Raw genomic sequence first — 24,149 nt, forward strand, 5'->3', positions numbered from 1 at the left:
GAGGGTTTCATATTAGTGCCTATTTACAGCTGGAAATTTAGGATTTCCATTCATAATGAAGTAATAATGTAGGACAAGTATGTGTAGTATATCAAAAATTAATAAATAAATATCAAGACCTGGAGTAGTGGCACAAAACAACAACGTTATACAATTCCTTTCATGTCTCATGAAAATAAATATATGAATTCTGAAACTATATTTCAAACAACTAATCCATTGTGGTGTGGGTGATAATTTTTAAGTAATTTAGTTTCTTTTCTGAATGATACAAAGAATCTGCACTTAAATCAGCTGGAAAAGGCAGCAGAATAGGGGGGTTTTTGATTTCACTTTTAATTTCACAAACTAACCTACAAATGACTTTAAAATTGCTGGTAACAGTACAGTATAACTAACCACCTACATGTTTTTATTGAAAGAGTGTAGCTACAATCCATTAGTTAATGACTGTTCTGTGCTTGCCAGATCACATGCACACTCACAACAATTTTAAGTGCCAGGGTTTCAAGGGCCTTGGAATAACACCACCAATTAAAACCAGCCTCTTTTGTTACATTTTTTCAAAACCACTGCATTAAAAAAAAAAAAAAAAAAAAAAAAATCAACCAACCAACCACAACAACAACAACAAAAACCACAAAAACAACAACAACAACAACAAACAAAAACAAACAACAACAAAAAAAACACCAAAAAACCAAAACCCCACACTCAAACTGTATTGGCTTCTCTACTGAAAATAAAATCAATTTTGTATGCCTTTGCTATGTTACAGTGTAAGTCTTCGGCAATATTGAAATATGTGCTTGGATATTTTAAGTACATTTTAAATAACAACAATTTGGTGTGGTTTTAGTAATAAATTGCTGTCCCTAAATTCAGCAACTGACAACTGTTTTTTAACAAAAACAGATTTTTTAATATTCAGTAAAAGTTAAACATCAAAAATGGTCAATTACTACATCACACTCTCTTGTCAGTCATATATATTTTTATATAAGAAAAATTAAGGATGTGTAAAGTGATAAACATCACACCATTTGGCTCTTGGATTATAAAATATGCAATTATTATAAAGTTGAGAAGATTTTTTTTTTTTATTTTTCCCAGTTATTTTAGATGAATGAATCATTTATTACAGACATTTTTACTTGATAATGGGTATGTCTTAACAGTTATCTCCATGACACAATTTAACAAATGCAGTCATGGAATAGAATAGTTCAGTACAGTAAATTAAAAGAAAGAAGTTATTCAATGTTTCTCAATGATCTTAAGCACTTTCTTTAGATCTTGAAGACAATACAGATCTAATCTAAAGGAGAAGTGGAGCATATCACCAAGTGAACAAAACTAATCCTTCACCTAAATGATAGGCACATAGAATTTCAAGTTTTGTATTGAAGTTTTTTGTGTGGTTTTCAGAGTGAAGAACTTAAAAATCACCATAAATATGCTGGAAATATTTGAACATGAAGTAACTAGATGATGGTTCAGTAATGCAGATTTGTTTAAAATAGGTGAGTTGTTTCATGTAGAAATATATCTCACTAAATAGTGAGTCTATGCTAACTTGCAGGAGTGTACTTCTGACATGAATCTCCTAATCATCTCTACCTGACATATTTGTGAAGACCTTTTGGAGCTCAAGGATGGGATTTCTTTTGAATGGAATGAAACCAGAATTTTTCTTCAGTAACTAATAGGCATTCAGCCTATGGACCATAAAATTTGAGAGCAACCGCCATGGAAGCATACACAGTAAACTCTGTTCTCAGCACCAGTCGCTTCACATCCAAATCTGTTCCTACAGTGCTGTGTTATACTACATCGTGGAGCTACAAACACTGATAAAGGTATAAAAATTGTATATAGGTATACACAAGAAAATATTTTTCTCACAAAGGTGTCCAAATTTGTTGTGGGTTTTTGTTATTGTTGCTTTTTTTTTTTTTTTTTTTTTTTTTTTTTTTTTTTTTCTTGTTTGATTTGGGGGTGTGGGTTTTGTGCTGATGTATCATGGGGTTTATATTGAAAAGCTTTTTGCCAAAGTTGCATAATTTTCAAACTGTCCTGAACAGTTAAAGTTTGATTTATGTCTTTATCTATTTCTTTGTTTCAAGATGGGAAACAATATTTTAATGTTTTGGAAAAGATTTTTTCATATATTTTCCTTTCCTTGCCACAGGCAAATATGTCCTAAGTTTAGTCGCTTATGTTGCTACCATGTCTAGATTAATTCTCTGTAGCACACAGGCCTTCACCTTGCAATCTCAGAATAAAGACATTTAACAAGTGATGTACAGTAAAAAAACATAAGTATTCTACTATTATTTTCCTTTTTCCTACTTATCTTAACATGTATTTACCTGGATTAGCATGAAAGGGGATAAAGCATTACACTAAGAAATTACTCCGCTCTTATTCCTAGTTCTACGAGGTTTACTTCCATGGGTTTCAGACTGCAGACATAAATCCTCATTTTTTTCCCATCCACTTAATGTGTCTTTCATCCCCTGTCTCCTCCCGTTGAAGACAAACAGAGCAAGAATTTGTACAAAACCACAAAATTTTCCTTGGGAAGGCAAATATTTGAAAGAAAACAGAACATTCCTTATCTATATTTGAAAATACAATTTTCAAATTTTATTCAGAAAACCTCCCTTCTTATACATGGATTTCTCCTTAGGGAAAAAAAGGTGCAAACATAAAATCTGAGAAAAATAAAGAGATAAAGCTGTAAGATAAGCATAATAAATCAATATCTAGTCTATGGATAAGTCTAGGTCAAACCTGAAGACACTTATGCATAAGTTTTTTTTCTTAAGATAACACACTTTTTCTTCCAAAAGTCTAGATTTCTTTTCCAGAAAGCAAAGCTTAGAAGATGTTTTAATTTCAGTTATACCACACACACATACCATCCCCCACTCAAAAAAAAAAAAAAAAAAAAAAAAAAAAAAAAAAAAAAAAAAGAGGTACACGACTGGTATTTTTATTTCATTAGTACTATAAAAAAATTGAGGCATGAAATTTAAAAATGCCCTTTTCCTCTGAAAAACATTACGTGCAGATAGATAAGAAAAACCGATAAATCTCCCAAGGGATATGAGTATTCCCTTAGTAACAAGGACAGCTGAGATTCATCTCACACAAGAGTTTGGATTTGTGGGAATCAGCTAAATTTTGGTGTCTGAGCTTCTCCTATGCACAATGTCAAATCAGTCAATATAGTTTGGAAAACTATCTCTCACATTAAAGCAGACACCTCTACTACACATCATTCAGTCAAGTAACTAGTAGTCTCTAGTCTCAGTTATGATAATTGAGATCTCCACTGACTACACCTGGATCTCCAACTAATTCACATCTACCTCCAACTCACATCTGAATGAGTCATGAATACATCACAAAGTTACACACATGGCACCTGCATTCATACCTTTTTTGAATAAATCTCAACCTAAACCTCATTTCTGTCTAACTACCAGTAATGCCAATTTAGAAATATCCTGAGGCACCCAAGATGGTTGCATGTGGATGTCAAAAAGGAAAGAAGGGAGTGCAATTAGCAAGAAGTAGGCATTTAACCGAATGCCGATCTATAACAAATTATCTGAGTCCTATGCATATAAATTCTGGAGCTAATTTTCATCCAAAATGTCTTTGTGTGAATTTGGTGTTTGAGCTCCTCTTACACTCATCAGAAATATGGTGAATGGACTCTAGAGTGAAATTTAGCAAGCGTGGCACCTTTCATTTAAACTAAGTACCTAGTTTAAATGAAAGCTTTTCTGCTCAGTAAATTTAAAAAGGAGCTTAGACACTTAGGATAAAGTTTTAGATTTCTACATGTAAGCATCCAAATTCAGTGTATATTATATGAACCTGAGTTTGTAATTAATTTCTGGAACTAATATGGGTATTACTTGATTACTTTCTATAGCCTTCATTCATAACCTATGTTGGGATAAAGGCATTCCTTAAAAAGATTTAATTGACCCATTTCAGGAATCTACCTCAGGAGCTAAACTGGAGAAGAAACGAGTAACCTGGAGAGTAAATATTAGTGTTTGATTTCTATACTGTGTATAGCCCTAAACCAGTTATCCTATCAAAAATTTACACATTTATACTTCATTTACCTAAGAGAATACAGATCTTTCTTTCCTTTTTTCCTTCACATCTGTATTGTACAGACTATGCAAGACAAATTTATTTAATTTATAGGATTGCAGAATCATAGAATGGTTAAGTTTGGAAGGGAAGTCTGAAGAGTGTTTAGTCACACCTTCTTGCTCAACTCAGGGAGTTACCATGACTGAGCTAAAGAAATCTCCTGTTTGATTTCTAAAATATCCATGAAGATTCCTCAATCTCTCTGGGAAACTTCATGCTGACTTCTATTGTTCTGATAGCAAGAAAATGTTGGGGTTTTTTTCCTCACATTTAAAGAAAATTTCTCTATATTTCTGTTTGTGCCCAGTGCCCTTTTTAATTTGGTATACTACTTAGAAAAATCTGTTTCTCTCTCTACTCTCCTTTCCACACCACATCAGGTATTTGCACACATTAATCAAATCCTTCCAAAACCTTCCCTTCTCCAGGATGAAGACTCAACATCTCCCTGTGTGACAGATGCTCTAATACCATAATAACCTTTGTGGCCCTTTTCTGGACTCAGTCCATATTTCCATTTGCCTTCCATACTTGAAAAACCAGCACTGGACTTGGCACTTCCAATGTGTCTCGCCAGTGCTGAGTAGAGAGAAAGGATCTTTCCCATCGACTTGCTAGCAGAACCCTTTCTACTGCAGTTCAGGAGACTGATTTATTTTCTCCAAGGGTGTCTCTCTGGCTTATGGCTAACTTGTAATCCACTAGGACTCCCAGTTCTCTCACTGCAAAGCTGTCTTCTAGTTGTCAGGCCCAAGTCTGTGTGGGTGCAATGAGGTTGTTCTACCTGCATTAAGTTATTCCTCTCATTTCCAGCCATGGACACTAAACACCTCTTTTATCAAACAAAAGGCTGATTGAGTTGAAGTCAGTAAGCAATGTAGTAGTACTATTTCCTCTGTCACTGAAGATCATTAAATCAAGAAATCATTCCGTTACACATGCCGTAGGTATCAGCAGAAGACAAATTCTTTTTTTAGGTTGTTAACTTGAATTTCTGATCTGTATTATGCAGGATGCTGTACTAGTCAAAACAGTCCCTTGAGCCTGAAAATTCCTTGCACTTCTAGAAGTCACAGATTTCACACTGAGAATGGGTGCTGCATTCACACAGAAAAGAGGTGGAAACTGAAAATAAATGCTTTCAGACTGAGATTACAATACAATACAGCTTTAATACTCTGGTGGGTTAACCTCAGCTGCTTGTTGAGGCTTTAAGAGAAACAGGAGCACTTCAAGATCTTTCAAAGCACTATTTATTGCTGCAGTCTCATTGAAGGGTGAGAAAGTCTTCACCATATTCCATAAGTCTGTAGTTAGTGGTCACAAGAACATAAGTTACAAGGTCTTTTAAAGGTTAATTAGCCAATAAACTACCACAACAAAGAATTTTTTTACTTTCACACCAATTCCTAATTAATTTGTCTTATATGCCTCTGCCGCAGTGCAGACTCCCTTGACCAATTATCTCAATGGCAAACAAACTTATAGTACTACACCTTAAAGCTTTTTATTACTTTTACAACTACTTCTATACCTTTAACTTTAAACTCTACTCAGCTTAATGTGTTTCTATCTAAACTACAAACTTGCATTTTTACTTATGGTCTGTAAACTTGGAAACTTTTTCTCAGGTCAAACCCCGTACTTTTTTTTTTTTTTGGTTTTCTTTTTTTTTTTTTTTTTTGGGCGGGGTGGGACTGCATGCACAAGATTTCTCAGCATGACAGGAAGAAAATGAGATGAAAAAGCTCATGGGTTGAGGTAAGGACAGGGAGATCACTCACCAGTTACCATCACTGGTAGAACGGATTTAGCCTGGGGAAGATTAATTTAATTTATCAACAGTAAAAACCCAAGAAGGATGTGAGAAACAGGAAAAACAAAACTAAAAACACCTTTCCCACTAATCAACCCTTTCTTCTTCCCAGCCTCAAATTCATTTTTTTCCATACCCTATACCCTCCTCTTCTGACTCCTCCCCACTTTGCCCCTGCCACTAAGTGGTGTTAAGGGATATGAAAAGCGAGCTGCAGTAAATCAGTAAAACTTTGTATCTGCGGCTCCTTCCTCATCATACTCTTACCCTGGCCAACACAGGGTCCTTTCCAAGCAAAACATGGGTCCCTTCCACAGGGTGTGAGCCTTCGAGACCAGACTGCTCCAGAGTGGCTTCCCCAGGGGCCACAGCTCCTGCGTGTACCCTTCATGGACTGCAACTTCTTTCAGGGCATATCTACCTGTTTCAGGGTGGGTTCTCCACTGGCGGCTGGGGGCACCACCTTCTCCACAAGCTGAGAGGGAATCTATTTGGTATCTCAAGTGTACATTCCACCTCCTTCTTCATGGACGTTAGTGTCTGCAGGTTTATTTCTCTCACATTTTTCTTGCTCCATTGTTGTAGTGCCTTAATTGGGTTTTTATTATGTTTCATTTTTATATTGGGTTTTGTAATGTTTCTTCTGTTCCCTGGACACTGTATCACATGGTTTGTCCCTGCTCAGCAGCGCCTATTCCCCACACTGGAATGTAACCCAACTCTGTTCCACTCCCACTTTATCCCTGATTGGGCAGTGGCTTGTCCCTGCCTCTGGGCCCTGCCCCCTGGGAAAAAGCACGGGGAGAGGCGGGGGGGGGGCCGGGGGGGGGAGGGTGGTCTCTTTTGCGCAGGACCAGGATGAGGAAGGAGCTACTGGGCTCTGGACTCTGCAGGGGCAGGACCCCTGAAAATAAAGCCGTGATTTCCTTCCCCCGGAGCAAAGAGCAGACTCTCTTTCCTTTTGCCATCGGCAGACATGTGGGTCTCTCTAAAGAACCACCACACTCCATAACCCCAGCTGCTGTGCATCTTTGGGCAGCAATGGATCATTTTCAGAGCCGCTGGGAACTGGCTCTGTCAAATATGGGGGGCAGCCACTGGTGTCTTCTCGAAGCCCCCCTCCCCACAACCTTGCTATGTAAACCCATATAAAACATGTAATCAAACACCAGTGGAAATAAATCACTTGACTATTTTATCACTGGAATTAAACATTGGTTTGATTTAAGGAAAGCTGCGTGAAACAATTTCATTGTGCTGCGGCAGAGGTTTGACTGGATAATGGTATCACTTTGAAACTTAAAATAATCTGTGAATGTCTACAGTAGATCTGGGCTTGCTTTGATATAAAGAAAAGCCTTGAGAACAGAAAACACAGGAGAAAAATAACTTTTAATTTCTTAAGTCCCTTGTTTTAATCTGGCAAAAGCATCTGTGGTTTAAAACCGTCCTTGCTATCATCAGTGATGGCAGCCAAAGGCACCAGCTTTCATCTCATGCAAGCGTCCCCTTCCTTTAATCCTCTGCTTAAACCATTCTCATAGTCCCCCTGCCCCATGCAGTGTTTTCATCTCACTGCTGAAGACCTGAAAGTGCTCTTCTCAGGCAGCAGCAGCTAGGAAGTTTTGGAAAGTTAGCTGTTCCTCTTAGAGAAGCAATGGGACAAGTTCCCTTCCTACTGCTCATTCAATGGTTATGGTCTCCTGATTTACACTCCAACTAGCTTTAGTGTGTGGAGGAAAAGAGAGTAGAATAGGAACAGATGCAGCACAGTGGCTTTTCTAAACCAAGACCATTTTTAAATCCTCAGTGAAATGAGGCATCAGAGATGTAAAGAGATAGCAATCTTATGTCTCTCAGATTTTATTTATCTTTTTAAAGAAGTAAGGGCATGGGCTAAGATTGAACTCAGAGTTCAGACTCTTTTATAGCTCTTCTGTAGGGTAATTCACCAACCTGACTCCAGTTTTTCTTACTCCTGCTTGCCTGTAGCTATATGTGTCAGTGTTAGATTCTGTGTGAGGTATGAACTTGTGTGTAATGAAATGGAGGATCAAAGGCAAATCTTCCTATTTTGGTTTTTGTAGTCTTATATTTTGAAAACACAAGAATTACTATGGACAGCAAATTATCTAGATCCAGGCATTTATACAGTACGATTTCTTTCTACACCTTAAGTTGATTAGCTATGTACTACTCCAGTATTGCCAAAAAGGAAACTGGAGGGGCAGCAGAATGAAAAACAGGATTAAGCAGAGGGTATGTCCGCAAGGTTTAATAATCATCACCCACTGGGTGTAATGACAGTGACACCATAAAACCAAAGTTCTTTGCAAGAGAGGCTTATCTTCTCCACATGGGACACTCATATGATCAAGAGCAATACAAGGCAGTCTTGCCATTACTCTGACCTTTAATCATAATTAAGCCACTGCCACAGAGATATTCCTACTTATTACTGGAATTAGAGTACCATTTAACACCCCTGACATTACTTGACTAAACTGCCACAGTATTAGGTTTATTAAGAAGTGGGAAGTCAGGTATTTATCAGCCAAATTTAACCACATAGTTTTTATTGTACTGAAAATAAAAAAGCTATCCACAAATATTATTATTGAAAGACAGCAATATAACATCACTTCCAAGAATATGGAATTGCTTTGGAAGTAACATAGGACATAATAGAATATTCTATTTAATTTTACTGAACAAAAACATGATCTTGAAACTAGTGGGTGTGTTACAATTTTTGCTACAGCTCCATGTTTTTATAAAGCTATTACTTTGTTGATATATATTGATACTACTTATTAATGAGATGTAGAAATTAGGCAAGTATTTACTTAGCTTCTTAAACATGTATCAGAAGACATAAATATTATATTCCTGTCTGGTTTTAAACCATTGGAATTATTGCATAGATTCATCCACAGTGTGTAGTAGACTTTCTCCCTAGAGCAGTTCTAACACTCCACTAAATATATGCTATTCCTCTTTATCTCTTTGAAGAAAAATGAATCACATCCACAGCTTGCAGCTATCAAAATGTGATTTATCAAGCATTTTCATGAAAATGCATTTTTCCCCTTCTTTACACTAGGAGGCACATTTTTACTTCGTACAGCTCTATTGCACAGCTCTGCTACTTGCAACTCTTACACACGTTAACAATTCCAGTCTAAATTTAAAGTCCCTGACAACCTTTACTAAACCACAGTGAAAGGAGAATTCTTCACTAATAAGGTGGGTTGTTTTCTCATGCTGATGTAAACCACACTTATAGCAATGAAAAATAACACTCTGGACCTGACTGCTTGAGAACAAAAGAACAGAGAGTTTTAAGCAATACCTGAAGAAATAATTTACATTAAAATACATTAGAAAGCTGTACAGTTTTAATGCAACTGATGATAAAGATGTTTGTGTTAAAAGTATACTTCCTGATGCACACATTTAAAATCATTAGAAAGTGGGAATGTTGGTAATGAAAGATGTTTTAAAGTAGTATAAGTAAATTTAATTTTACCTTGACCTTTTTAAAAAAAAAAAAAAAATAAAAATTCTAAAGAAACTGGAATGATTTCTAAATTTTTATCTGACATGCTAAAAGGTAAAGAACTTGTATCAGATGATGGATCTTTGGAAAATATTCTTTTTTACAGTAACCAATTATATCAAGATGCAAATATGACAAAGGTGAACTATAAGGAAGTTGCAATTGACAGGTTAACATCAAACTCCTCTGATCATCAACAATACTGATCAATTTACAATATCTTAGCACAATGAAGACACCCTTCAAAATAAAAGACCTAAATAAAGAAGACATATTTCAGTGATGCAAACCAAACTTGGGCTAACACATCATTATATAAGACTTCATATTTCTATCTTGTTGCCTTTCTCTCATAGACACAGTGAGAGTGTGTGGCTGACAATGCTAATATTTGGCTTCTCTCTTCATTTCAGTTTCACCCGGTGTGAGAGATTTCTGTTTTCAGATTAGCTAGATGAATGTACTCTCACTGTATGTGTTTTTTTCATTAAATTGTTTAATTATTGTTCTTGTGTCTCTGAAGAAGCTAATGACTACAAGTAAATATGGCAATAAGGTTTCTCATAATTTTGTGTAACAAGTTAGCAAGACTTTTAGCACATCCCCAACCCCCACCACCCAGTTTCAGGTTTTGAAGACTTGAGCCTTGTTCACTTTCATATATAATTAAAATAGCAACATTATATTGAGAAACAATGGTTGTATTTTTATTCACGTAACTTCGCAGTGTACAGTAATAACCCACACAATTCACTGAGCATTAAAGTCATTAACCAAAATTGCCCTCAGCATGAGGCAAGGACTTTACTACCAAGATTAACACCACATTCTCATGAACTGAAGCAAACTTTTACTTAGAATGAACTTTCATAAAAATACAGTGGAACAAATCTGTATTTTTGGTGTAAAGGTCATCTGCAAACATTCCCAATACCACTGTTCTTTCTCTTCAGTTGAAGCATTTAGAATAAAAATATTGTTATGCAATTATCATCCAAAACTGGTAGCAGGACATGTACATGATAATACTACAACTCTCCCCTAGGGTTTTCTTCCTTACTTTATAGACGTATATTTTTAGCTTAGCATGTCTCAAGTACTTTCATAACCACCGATCCCTTAAACAGCCACAGAAATGAAACTACCTCTACAGGTAAATACAACCAGGGAACATTTCACTGCAATAGAACTAGAAATTCAGCTTAGGAGTGTCAAGGAATACAATGTTCAAATGATAATACATTGGATATTTTAACCATGAACACATGTAAATACCCACAAAGTAATTTTTCCCAATACCAAATAGCATTTTTCTCTTCTGAAAACTGCCACAGAATCTTCAATAAACTGCTTTAAACCTTATTTCACTTCTCATTCAAAAACTTATGCCTACAGTAGCAAATTAACTTTTGATGCAGTGCTTAGGCAATAACTTGATACTTATAATACAGAAGTTAAAGCCATCTAATGAGCAACATGATTCCCATCCTGGCCTGGGTTTTTCTAGGAAAATTTCTGTCACAGTACTGACAATATAATTCCTTTCTTAGTTTGTGTGATTTGATGGGATACAGAGTATAATGTTTCAATGCCTGGTAAAAAGCAAAACCCACTATATTTCAATCCTTCACTAATGATTAGTACAGCTTGATGGTTAGATTTCCATATATTTGACACAAATTTAGCATCCCTAAGGCTAAATTACATTTAACCACAAACATATTAAAACTTTTCATATAGCTTTCAAGAATACTTACTCATTCTGACTAATCTATTAGTGTCTATATCAGGCATGAATAGATGATCATGATTAATATACTTTGATTGCACAATGTGTTTAACACAGAATTTCCAAAACTGCACTTTTAATAACTTGCTATGATGTTTACTAAGCCCTTTTTTTCCTAATTCTCCTGGTGGACTTTTATGTTGCATTTTGAAGAGATGTACAGTTTAGAGTCTGTGAAGCCAATGCGACAGTGCCAACATGCAATGCTTCCTTAAAACTCCTCTCTGATGTTGTTAAATCTTTCACAAGTCTCATACATGGTCAGAGAATTAAATGGATAATTCCACTTAAGCTCCTCGCTTGCTTAAGCAGACATACATTCTTGCTTCAGAGTCAATCCGTTCATAGCTGTGATTCTTTTCTCATTCTTTGTATTTCTAAAGATTAAGGGTTTAACATCATAGTTCCCAAAACATTTCTGTTTTATTTCTGTTTTGGTAAAGAAAATTAAATGCAGGTGTCATAGCCAGTGGGGGAAAAAAAACCAAACCAAACCAAACCAAACCAAACCAAACCAAACCAAACCAAACCAACCAACCAACTAACCAACCAAACAAACAAATAAACAATTAAAAACAAACAAAAAACCCCAGTAAATAAATGAGAAGAAACCAGAATGCAACTCTCAGACAGTAAAACATTTCAAATTTTTTTCTTTGTAGAGTTTCATCCAACACAACTTCTTGGTATTCCCATATATATATGAGAAAAATATTTCCAAAGTCAATATTCCACACTTCATGTTGTCATCTGGCATGATGTAAATGTCATCATTCAGATCCAGCTCTGCCCAAATGAGGAGATGGACCTTAATATTGTTCATCAGATCCCAAGGCCACCTTCTCTCCTGGTTTGTACAGGCCCAGTGACAACTTAATCATCTATACAAAAAGGGAGAAATGCCAAAGAGAGAAACTAATTCTTATTTCTATACTCCTGGGATGCAAGAGAACTCAGGTTCAATTACCTTCCAAGAGCACAGATAAGACTTTTAACCTCTGTCTCCACATTCTAGACAAAACCCAAGAAGCTTAAGAGCACTGCTGCTTCCCCCTCCCTGTTTCCAGTATGTCTAAGTCTTCATAGTCCACATTCCAATGCCCAAATACCAGTCACAGTATTGGTTAAGATCTTGCTTCAATATTTAGTGGTCTCACAAAAACACAGCAATAATGTAAATGTATTATAAAGGAGGAAATAAGAGAAAGGCAGAACTTCCCAAATCAAATAGCTCATCCTTAATATTTGTATGAAAACCTGTCTCTGACAGTTCCAATACATCATGCCATTCCAAGTTAACAAAGAAACCCTGTGACTCTTAATGTTAGAAGGAGGAATCGTAAGGGTCTTAAGAAATTTGGGTTCTTTCAATTTTTCAGTGCTTCACTGATTTACTGATTTCTTTATTAATCTAAAAGAGAGTGCAACCTCCATGTCTTTGAACTTTAAATTGGTATTTAGAATGACTTTCCTAAAACAAAATCTAAAGCTAAATAGCTACAGCACTAGCAGCAAGCATTAGGGAAACTTGTTACTTTGTAGGACATTCTTCTCCCCAGCTGTTACTACTTACTGCAATTAGTATGAAGTCATTTATTCTACTGGATAAGCTTTTCTTTCCACAGTCAAATTACAACATGAGGCACTTCAGGCAAACTACATTATTTCCAAACAATTCTTATGAGATAATAGGATCAAACACTCATGTACATGCTTAAAAACATCTCTCCCATTGCAAAGCTCAAAGGGATGAAAAATAAAGTAATCAAGTTAGCAAAGCAATTCAGATAAGCAGAAAAGAGATGTTGACTCACCCGAGTTGGGGTCAGAATTGCCATCAGCTTCAGTCCTCTTGTCTGGTGAAGCCTGGTCGTAGAATTCGTCCTGCGGCTGAACCAGAGGGAGAGGGTGTGAGATCAGGGTTCCACCACCCACTGGCTCGTGGTCTCCCAGACCACTGTCACTGCAGCTTTCCTGGGAGCCATCAGGGAGGTGAAATGTAACACGGCGCTGGGACTACAAAGAAGAGCACAGGACACACTGATTAGTGCTCTTCTTTTCAGTTCTCTTGACTATTATTTTCTTTTAAACTTTTGACATACAAATAGATCCCTGGCAATGCTTATAAAGCAATTGCTATTCTCATGTTTCCTTGTTTGTTTGCAGTTTGATTTGTCTTTTTTTTTTTTCTTTTTACTTGCTTTAAGATGGGAAATTGGTAAATGGGACCGCCGAATTTCAGAGGTCTTTACATGCTCATCTGTGAAGTAAACTTCTTGTAAGAAATGGATCAGTGGGAAATTAGGTATATTTCTCAAAATTTTCAAAACATCACGTATTAAAAAACCCTCTTTCTGAGAGCAGAAACCATTGTAAACTATGTTATGAAAAGCAAATGACATCTGAACATTTAATAAGTATGTATTTCTGAGCTTAAAATCTCTATTACCACTATTCAAAGTGGGAAAAAAATACATCCACCAGGCTAAACAAACCCATAAAAATTGTTGTCATATTTCAGGAATAGTACCATGAATAAATAGCTATCTATAAGTATATTTAACTGATACCAGTCATGTAGCTAAAATGGATAATTAGGATTGATAATATATGTGTGAATTCACAGTGGTCAGGAAAGAACTCCAAAACCCCAAAATGCAGTGGAAGAATAAAAGATTATCAATTTGGTAAGAGAAATAAAAATAAAACAGCACAGAATTTGTAAAAAAAAAAAAACCACAGGGATTGCGAGGAAGAATTACAAATTTTACTGAACTTTAAAAAAAACAAAAAACCTGTAGCCATCTCAAAAGAAAAAAAAAGTACACCCTTCAGCATGCACTTAGATTAGTTAGCCATTATTGATTTTGAACCTCTCTCATCTGGAGAAAAAATCTGACTTTTGAATTGTGGCCACAGAAAGATACAGTGATTTCCCAAGAGCTTCAGAGCTGATAGCACCGCTGCAAATTGTTTAGCAACCATGACTGTTGGATTCATGAAAGGAATATCACAGGTCTTCATGGATAAAAATACTGCATCTTTGAAGGACTGGAAACAGCTAGTTTAAGAGTATCTCAAGAGAGTGATTAAATTAAGTTAGGCATGTCTTCCCACACACACACAAACCAAAAAAAAAAAAAAAAAAAAAAAGGCAGCTTCAGGGGTCTTGTTTGCTAGATTATTTTAGGATAAAGTAGAGATTTACAAACTTTGTCTTAAGCATAGTAACTGTTTAGTTAGTGGCTATTACTTATCAATATAATTGATCTGAAATTTATGGGTTATATCTAAGCTAATGATTCAACATTTCTACAGAGTCAGAAGAGAAAGAAACATCCAAGTATTAACAAGTACCTTTGACTAGTCCTGTATTCATCCTGAAACAGCATCAGGCCCCAGTTTTCCTTTTTTTTTCCCTCCCCTTTTTAATTTTTTCTTTTAATGAGTAAAGCTCCAAGTTAATAGTAGTAACTGTATGTTTGCTTATTAAAGAATATTTGTTAATGGTAATTGCTACCATTTTATATGATGATCAATATAATCTACTGGCTTTCTTTTTATTCATCTCCCTTGGGTGGTTATAGTTGATTAAGTCAACTTTAGATTGCTGTGTTATTCAGTATAGAAATAAATGTAATACTATTTGCTCTTGGCTGTGATTTTGTAATTAGTATTTTGCTTTTAAGTTCCTTTTCTAGCTTTAGGATTAGAATCCAGCTGTAGAAAACCAAACAGATCCTCTGAGTCACTGGATGTATTCATTACATCAGCAGAGAACCTAACTCTATATATGTCACTAAGAAAAACTTAATTTCATACTTTTGTTACTTTCTCTTAAAACTTTTTTTTTTTTTTTCCCCTGGAACTACCACCTTGAACAATTTTTACTCACTATCCCACTTCAATATGAGCACAACAGAAATGTAGCTAACAACACAACTTAAAATGCTCTCTTTCTGCAACTACTTTCAGAAAGATAAATTCAGATATCTGTTTTTCCAAACTAAGAATTTACATCATTAGTAAGTCAGCAAGTGGAACACTGTGGTGGTGCATCCCCTTGTCCCCACCTCCTCCCCAGGTCACACTATGATCTGATGAAAGGAGATTGTTTCCATTTGTTTTAAACCTAAAAGATTCTATTAGAAGACATGAATGGCAAAGAAAACTAAGTTTTGACAAATTAAGTTTTAGGATCTGCAAAATCATAAAACCCCTATAACTAATAAACTATCTAAATAAACAGATGAGTACATACTTACAAAAATGGCCTATTTCATGAGTTATATAGTAAAATTATCTTGGGTGACAAAAATTCCTCATACTAGCTGAAATCTGCTCTATACTGACAGTGACAAGGATCAGTTAGCCAGTAAAATGACATTGGCCTAACACTTATACTGGAAACTTCATAGTTGATAATACTATTAATCTTTAAATCCATACTTTAAATTATGAGAGAAAAGTACATTGTCTTGCCTTTCTGAGCCACTGTAGCAGGGTGGTCTGTTTTGGAACGTGGTCAACTCAAATAACATCCTATTTTGCAAGCTATCAGTGGTGGGCTGAGAGGTTCTGTCGTGTGGGTTTTGGCAATGAATTATGCTAAAAACAGTCTGGCTCACCAACTCCAAATTAAGATCCTGATAGTGAGGCAAAGATTTGACAAATAAGCTGCTAAGGAGACCTGAAGACATATGACTGGCAGTCCATCACTACACACTGTAGAAGTCAAGTCCGCTTCCACAAGGTTGAGTTCCTCTCACATACTCCTTGAAGTGTATGAAGTTTTCTCCCTTGAAGTGGGGGAGCCCCTTCAAGGATACTCCTTGAGGCTCAGTGAAAGAGATCTGCCCATGAGCATTGGTGTGGTGAGTTGTATCAATCTCTACTTAATAATGGTTTCTTCTTTGATAGCTTTGATATAGTGCACTATACCTATACTATCTGCTTCTAGCAGTTTTAGCTTTGACATGCTATAGTAAATAAATCTAATTAAGATCTTTTCTCTAATCATTTGTGATCTAAATAATAAATTAATTAATATTTATGTAAATTTATCTAATTTGCCATCATTAATCCTGCATAACAAAGTTACTATAACCATTGACAAAGTCTGGGGTTAAGACTGGATGCAGTGACACCTAAATTCCTCTCTGAGAAGTTTAGAAGACAAGGGGAGCCTTTCTGCACCCCATGACTCAACAGCAGGTCTTCTCTAATAAACTTCCTCTGAAGTTTCCATTCTCACCCACAACAGCTGCCCACTAAGGAATCCACAAATCATTGCGAAAGGTTATAAAAATATCTAAGAGTCATGTAAACAGTGATCCAGTTCCAGAGATGATGGATGGAAAATATGCAGTCCATAAAGAAACTTTACATTACATTGTGTCATCAAAACAAAAACAGGAACAAGCCTTCTGCAAAAAAAAAAAAAAAAAAAAAAAAAAAAGACTCAAAGCAAACGTTTAAGGTTAGGCATATCAGGAATTACAAAGAAAGACTGCCCTCAATGTACTGAGAGCTTACAAGTGCTAAGTAACGTGATATGTGGCCACTGCCTCTACTGCCTTGTCCAGAACCCTCCCACCTGGCTGCTGGAGCCCAGCCTGGGATCTCTGCTCTAGGAATGCTGCTGCATTACCAAAACTGGGCATGTAATGCAGACACACACATGGACAACCAACCTGGCCACAGCCGCGGCTACACAGCCTCAGACAAGACTCTGGCCCTGGCAGCCCTTGTCTTCAGGACTCACAGCAGACCCAGGCACACAGAGATATGTCCCCTCCAGTGCAGCACACACACCACACTCTCCAGGTTCGCAAATACACACCTTTACAGCTCCCACAGCCCCTCTGCCTGCCCAGCACCCCTGCCCAGATCCCAGTCCCCCTTACCAACCCCACAGGTCCCCAGCTCATCAGCTGATCTCACTGAGTGCTCTCTGCCCACACGCAGCACTCACACGCTTGCCCCACTGGCAGGCCACGCTCATGGGTCCCAAACACCAGCACTGCCCTGCTGCCTGGCAGATACTTTCACCCACACCTGGGGCCTCCTACTCCTGGCTGGTCCAGCTTGGAGTTTGTCAGTGAATCCACACCAACACACCATGCACAGCTGGCTTAGGCAAGGCACATAGACTCCCCCAGAAGCATGCATTACAGGATGGCCCACTGAGCCCCTCACTGATTGTTCACTGAATTTCTTGTCCCCATGACTGTAGAGACAGGGACTCTTCTTCCAGAAGAAAATCCAACATGCTTAGACTATGCTCGTGTTTATCTACTCCCTTGTGCAACAAAATCAATTTTTTTATTCTTTTTACCTAAAGACACAATCAAGTTATTTTGAGTAATGACGTTTGTAGTTGGTACAACACTGGGACTAATGATAACAAGTAATTACAATTTTAATTATGCTACAATATACGTGGGATTACATACAGCATGAGGTAAGGTTATGGTTCAGGTCCCAACACTTGGCCAAAATTCATATCTAAAATCCATGACATATTCAATCATGAACAAGCATTTGGTGGGGGAGAATAGGGGTCTTCTTCAGATCCTAAAAAAATTCAGTCCTTATCTCTAGTCAGGAAGTATCATCTCACTGTTATGTGAAACCCTAAACTGAAAGGAGAATTCAGTCAAAGCAATATAATCTTACCTGTGTCAAAGTAATTTCAATTTATAATTCAGAACAATTTGACTCAATGAGGTTTTTGAACCTAGTCTGAGTTTAAAATTCAGGAAAACAATCAGGAATCATTCTCCTTTAATCACCTATTGCAGCAGATTCTATGAAGCTCATCTAGGTGAAGCATGACTTTACACCCACACAAGAAGCACCATCTCAGATGGTGATAATGGATAGCAACTTCCTGTGCTGAAAATAAGATGGTTCAAGCGCAATAGCAACTTTTTTTTTTTTTTTTTTTTTTTTTTTTCCCCCTGTTTTCAGACCAGGTGGTCAGCCAGCCAACACTTTTTTAACATAGTAACAACCAAATTATATCAAATCAAAGACACATGAAACTGGTCAGGCTCCTTTTTTTCCTGCTACAACAAAGTAAAATAGGTACCTAGTATTTTCTAAGAAGTGTAATTTGTGAAATTACGGAATATAAGTAATAGCTGTGCTACTTGAAAATGCCATTAAAGAGCAACACAAACTCTGGTGTAGAGATGAGGAATAGATGGCAGAGGATGGGGACATTCTAACCTTACTGATCAAGTACAAAAAAGCAGAACTTGTGTTTGACATAGCATATAGCATTTTTCTTCATTGCTATACTTTATTTGGAGATACTGAAAACACTAAAAAATTATATTTTTGTTGCGGGTGGTCATTTTTCCTTCCACATACTCTCCTGTTCTATTTTTCTCATTCCTTCTTAATATGAGAACTTCAGTGGTGCCCAATGATAGAGCAGGTAATCATGGGCACAAAATAAAACACTGGAGGTTCTGAATATCAAGAAACTTTTTTTTTTATTATTTTTTTTTTACTCGAAGGGTGATTGAGCACTGGCCCAAGTGGTGTAGATATGCTGTGTAATCTCCCTCCTTGGGGATATTTAAAAACCATCTGGACATAGCTCTGGACAAGCTGCTGTGATTATCCCTGCTTGATGAGGGGGTTGACTAGGCGCCCTCCAGAGGCTCTGTCCAACCTCAGCCATTCTGTGATTCTGTCAACTCTAACTGAAAATAAAAGAAAATCTGGAAGTATTTGAAGCAATTTTGTATTTTCCCAGAGATGAAAATAAAATTTTGTACTGAAGTACTTAATTTTTGACAATCTTAGCTCTATAAAATGTATTCCGATACTAAAATTCCTAATTTCATTCCATCCAAACCTAAAGCTTTGGAAAAGTTGCATAGAGTATTATATTTACAATATTGAAGTCCTCACTTAACCAGGAGAATTGGTAGAAATTGTACCTCAGCACGGTTTTCTAGAGAAGGTACTCTAATACGTGTGAGCTAAAGGCACTTCTTATGAGACTAAGCTTTTTTGCTGCTGCCCTATTTTCCCAAACATACTCATACAGTGATAGAAAGCGTGCTGCAAAAAAATGTAAGGTATTTTGCTGACCTGAGTGCTAAAAGCCTGAAGTACAGGAAAAATCATGCCATGTGTTATCGAGTGTTTGAAATGTCCTGTGGCAGGTGAGTTATGAGCTGTGTTGGAAACAGAACTTTAATGTAGGAGCATAAGCATTAGGTTTCAAAATTGTTCAGTTTCTTCCATTATACACTAGCTTCTAAAATGCATTTTATTTCCAAATATGTACTTGAATCATACAGCAAGTTAAAGAAATCAGCATTAAGAAGAGATTTTTGCTTCTTTTTTATTCCAAAGACCAAACCTCCAAGCTTTGTACAACTATTGTATTGTTTTTGCTAATCAGGGATCCCAGAAATAATTATACTATTGTTCCATTGCTGAATGTCTCACAGGGAAAAAATTTGGCTACGGATCCTATCCATTGTTATAAAGCAAGCTGTAATTAAAAAAAACATTTCTACACTGGGTAGTTGGAAATAGAACCTGCTGAATTTTAACCAGCTGAGTCACATTTTGAGTTTACAAATTAGGTACTTAAAACTTCTTCACTCAATACAGTTGTGAATTAAAAGCCTCATTTTCTCTCCTTGATTTCCCAGACAGGAAGAAGAACTAAAACATCCAGTTCACAGCAAGTCAAATTAAACTACGCAGAATGGGATGTAGGTCTGAATATCAGAATATATATGCAAGCATACATATATATTTTTTAATTTTAATTGATTTTTTTTTTTTTTTTCAGATATGGAGATTTTGCATCAACAAAATATATCTGCCTTTCTTTTTGGAACTATTATGGTATACTTTGTGTTAAGATGACAAAAAAATATTATGAAAGAAAAACAACTTCAAAGAAAACATTCTTGGAATATTTTCCTTATGGAAAGATTGTTGATATGGAGGTTTGAAAGTGAAACTTGAAAAAATAATTTATCTCTGTAATGGAAAATAAACAGAAAAATCTATACATGACTTAATTTACTGAAACTTCACTCATGAATAAAGAAGTCAGAGGAGAAGCATATTAAAATAAAATCAAGTGTCAACAGTAGACAAATACCCTAAAAAGCCCGTGGGCTATTGATGATTAAATTATGATTAAGTGATGCTTATGGAAAAGATATTGTTTGTGCACAAGTTTAAGAAGACGCTGTAAAGACACAAGAAAAATCTATGCTTAATTCCAAATGTCTTTGTGGGGGATGCCTGTCTCATAAAGTTTGTTCCTTTCAGGATCAAAACAAAGATTCCTAGTTCATGTACTACAACATGGGGGTTTTTTGTCTTCTTGTTGTTGTTGGTTTGTTGTTGTTATTGTTGTTGTTGTTGTTGTTTAAATGAGATCAATCCTGTAAATGGAGGCTGAGTCACAAAAACAGATTAGTAACAGTTTCAACAGAACATAGCCATGCTTGTATTTGCTCCACAGAAGGAATTGTCAAGGTCTTTGAATTAACATATGGTTTCTGTATTACTTTCTTTTACAAATAAACAATTATTTGTTATGTTTTGCAGTTATGATTGATTTACTGAAAGGCCCCTAAAATATACAATCTACATTCTCTTCCAGTTTGGAAAAGTGAATCAAAGACTGTCATAGTGTATCTCACAAGAAAGCCACAAAGCACCTCACACAGGGCTTTGCATAACTCAGCTCACTAACACATTCTTCTTTTGTGTTTCACTGAACTTTGTAAAAAAATGCAAATCTGAGATAAAATCAATCTACTTTCTTAGTAAAAAAACACTCTTGCTTTTCCCTGATAATCTTGGCTCAAGTCTGTGTTATGTACAAGTTGTGCAGTAGATCCCTGAAATTTGCTAAGAGAAATAGGGTTATTTTTTTCTTGGCTGCTTCTAAACTAAACTTCCTTGTGCAGTCCCCATGGCAGTCCTTATTCAAGGATCCTGCTTGCATCACAGGATAATCCATTCTCCGTGCTCATCTTGATATCTTACCCACAGAACCAAGATAATGGAGATAGATAGGGTTTTGGCTAACCTTTCAAGTTAAACTAAGAATGAAGAAAAGAAAAAGCAATTGATACAGCCTCTTCATGTTACTTCTTCATACCATGCTACCCTTATAAATAGCTGGAGTGCCTCAGTATATACTTCTTTTTCCCCTTAAGGTAACAATGTTGGTATTGATTTCAGAATGTAAACTGTTGCTATCCCAGACAATAATTTAATTTCTTCTGCTCAATTTCTCAGTACTAAAATTTCATAGAAATCTGTAAATTATACTTCAATATATTAAAAGGAAACATAAATATAATTACCTATTATATCTGTCTTGCTACTTGTCCTTCTGTAAGGCTGCTCAGAACTGGCCTTTTTATAAAGGTGAAAAATATTAATTACAGTCTGACGCATGACTGGGTAGGAAATGACAGCATGATGGTCCTAGGCACATTTAAACATGGAGAACAAAGAGTTTATCTGGCTGGAGAGTTGTGTTAGTTTTTCAGACACAGTGAAAGAAGAAAAACCTGCAGTGAAATCCTGTGGCTTCCATTATCTTTTGAGGCAATATCACATTTTTTTCCTGTATTTTTGTAGTGATGTTCTTTTATTTTATTTATTGCAACTATAATCTTTATTTAATAAATTCTTCCTGAGTGTTTTATGTTCTGGTTTTTTGGGGGGCCGGGGGGGGGGGGGGGGCATGGCGGCGCGGTTGTGTTTTTTTGGTTTCTGGTTTTGTTTTGTATTGGACATTCAAAGGACTGGCAAACCTTTAACTAAACACAGGACTATCATATGTTTTAAGGTTTGTCTTCCTAATATCCACCTAAAAGGCAAATAGTCCTTTTCTTAATAAGCATTGCTATCTAACTAAAATCATCTTGACTGCAAGATAAATTTGACATAACAGGAAAGTTAAATGTTACAATTTAATGTATTCTAAATCAGAGAATTATCTTGTTCAGCTTTGGATTCTGGTAAAACACTAATAGATTTTGAACATTTTAAATATGAACCCCTATCCTCCTGAATTAATTGTCTGAGACTCAGAAAATCAGTTCTAAGCCTAGGATTATGAAAATTAATATCTCAGATGCATGCAGGAAGGGAAAGTGGAGAGAAAAATGGAAACTTCTATACAATACATCATAAAAGAAAATAGCCATGTGTGTTGCCAGTAGAAAACTAAGCTCATGTTCAGAATTATTATTCATCCAAATGGCTAGACATTAGCAAACCATGTTAGCTTGACATATTTACTACATATTTCTTACTAGAAACTCTGGGAAAAAGAGCCTGAGAAAGTAGTCATTAAAAATTGAACAAATTTGTATATATCTATTAAAAATTAAAAATTAATGGAGGAGGAAAGGCAGCTCTAAAGAACATTCATGCCATCCTAAAAGCTATATAATTGTAAAATAACAGTAACATCCCTTTTTGGAATGCCTGTACTCAATCATTGACTATACATGACAAGGTAAATTTAGGGCATGTATTAGAAGATGTGACACAGATTAATTCTTTTGACAACTCCGTTGTTATAACCCTTGCCATTAGAGAGACATGAAGTTCAGAGATCTCAAACACCCCAAATTAACCTACCTAAATCTTGCACTATGTTCATAAATATTTAGCCACATGACTTTAGCTATTCAATACCTAAAACTTAGCTGTGTTGAAGAAATAGATCTCACTGACAAAAAGATACTAGACTGACTTACATATAAACAATTTAGTTGCTATAGAATTGCATTGTGTGTGATCTTTAGTAATTTGAAGACTTCAGCGATCTTCAATTTATTTATCTAGTTTGATTTTGGTGATGAGGTACTCCTAGCATGACAGATAATGCACATTACAAGTGCACTCAATTGAAGAAGCATTTCAGAAGCACAGTACCAATTACAGCAATAACTAGCATAACTTCTCTACACTCTGAGAAGTTTTACATTAGTAAAAGCATGTGTTGATCAATAATGCATATTAAGTTCTAAAAGTAGAAACAGCTGTTGCTGAGATTTAACAAGTTAAATTCTAAAAATATATTTACTCTGATTTACATACTGTAAAACATCCAGCTTCCATAATGTGAACAGCGTAATAAAGCTTCAGGGATTTACTTTTACCGATAAATCACATTTTTAAATGTGAGAAGGAACAATTGAGAGTATGTCCTGTCTCAGGACTGTACATTATCTGCAGGCTGCTTATAAAAGTAACCCTATTATTTTAATATATGGAAAAAAAAAATTGACTACTATATTTGCATTTACATGTATAATGTTAACAAATTATGTTTATAGTATTTAATGAGTTACAGAAGTGTTCCATCAACTAAGGCTTATTAATTATATTGAATAAACTGATACATGTAGTATGATGTCAACAATCATTACTGACACTGCATCTTACTGTTGAAGCCTAAAATTACTGTGTTACAGAAGTACTGTGTATTTAAGGTTTCATCACTGTCAGTAACTACAGCAGATATGCAGAGTTCTTCAGTGCCAGGAAGCAGGAGACTTTACAGTGATCTTCAGCAAAAAGGCAGATATGATAAAAAACCCTTTAATGTTCCATTAGCATTCTTTAGTATCACACATAACCTTGGAAATCAAGCGGGCCATGGATCTTGTGTGAAGGTAGCAATCTTTTGTCTGGGGTGATGCAGCCCTTGCTCTATATTAGAATCAGTCATGGGATTTGAATGCCTTAATTTTAATAATGCATGTAAAAGGAAGAAAAACATA

General features: G+C 35.9%; 1 protein-coding gene across 3 annotated transcripts in view; it reads right to left on the bottom strand.

Annotated features, from left to right (window-relative positions):
• The window catches only part of PCDH9 (protocadherin 9), a 689,243-nt gene that overhangs the window by 226,736 nt on the left and 438,358 nt on the right, over positions 1–24,149 (bottom strand). Inside the window, exons 4-5 of one of the 3 annotated variants that reach the window (XM_040054889.2) lie at positions 13,161–13,236; positions 12,144–12,227 (exon numbers count right to left, since the gene is read on the bottom strand). In XM_040054889.2, the coding sequence (XP_039910823.1) occupies positions 12,220–12,227; positions 13,161–13,236 (84 nt within the window). In that variant the 3' untranslated portion in view covers positions 12,144–12,219. Of the gene's footprint in view, positions 1–12,143; positions 12,228–13,160; positions 13,363–24,149 lie in introns of those variants that run through there. The other 2 variants (XM_040054888.2, XM_040054887.2) reach the window with 2 other exon arrangements.

This window comes from Hirundo rustica, chromosome 2 (assembly GCF_015227805.2).
Source record: "Hirundo rustica isolate bHirRus1 chromosome 2, bHirRus1.pri.v3, whole genome shotgun sequence".
In the NCBI taxonomy this organism is placed as follows: Eukaryota; Metazoa; Chordata; class Aves; order Passeriformes; family Hirundinidae; genus Hirundo; species Hirundo rustica.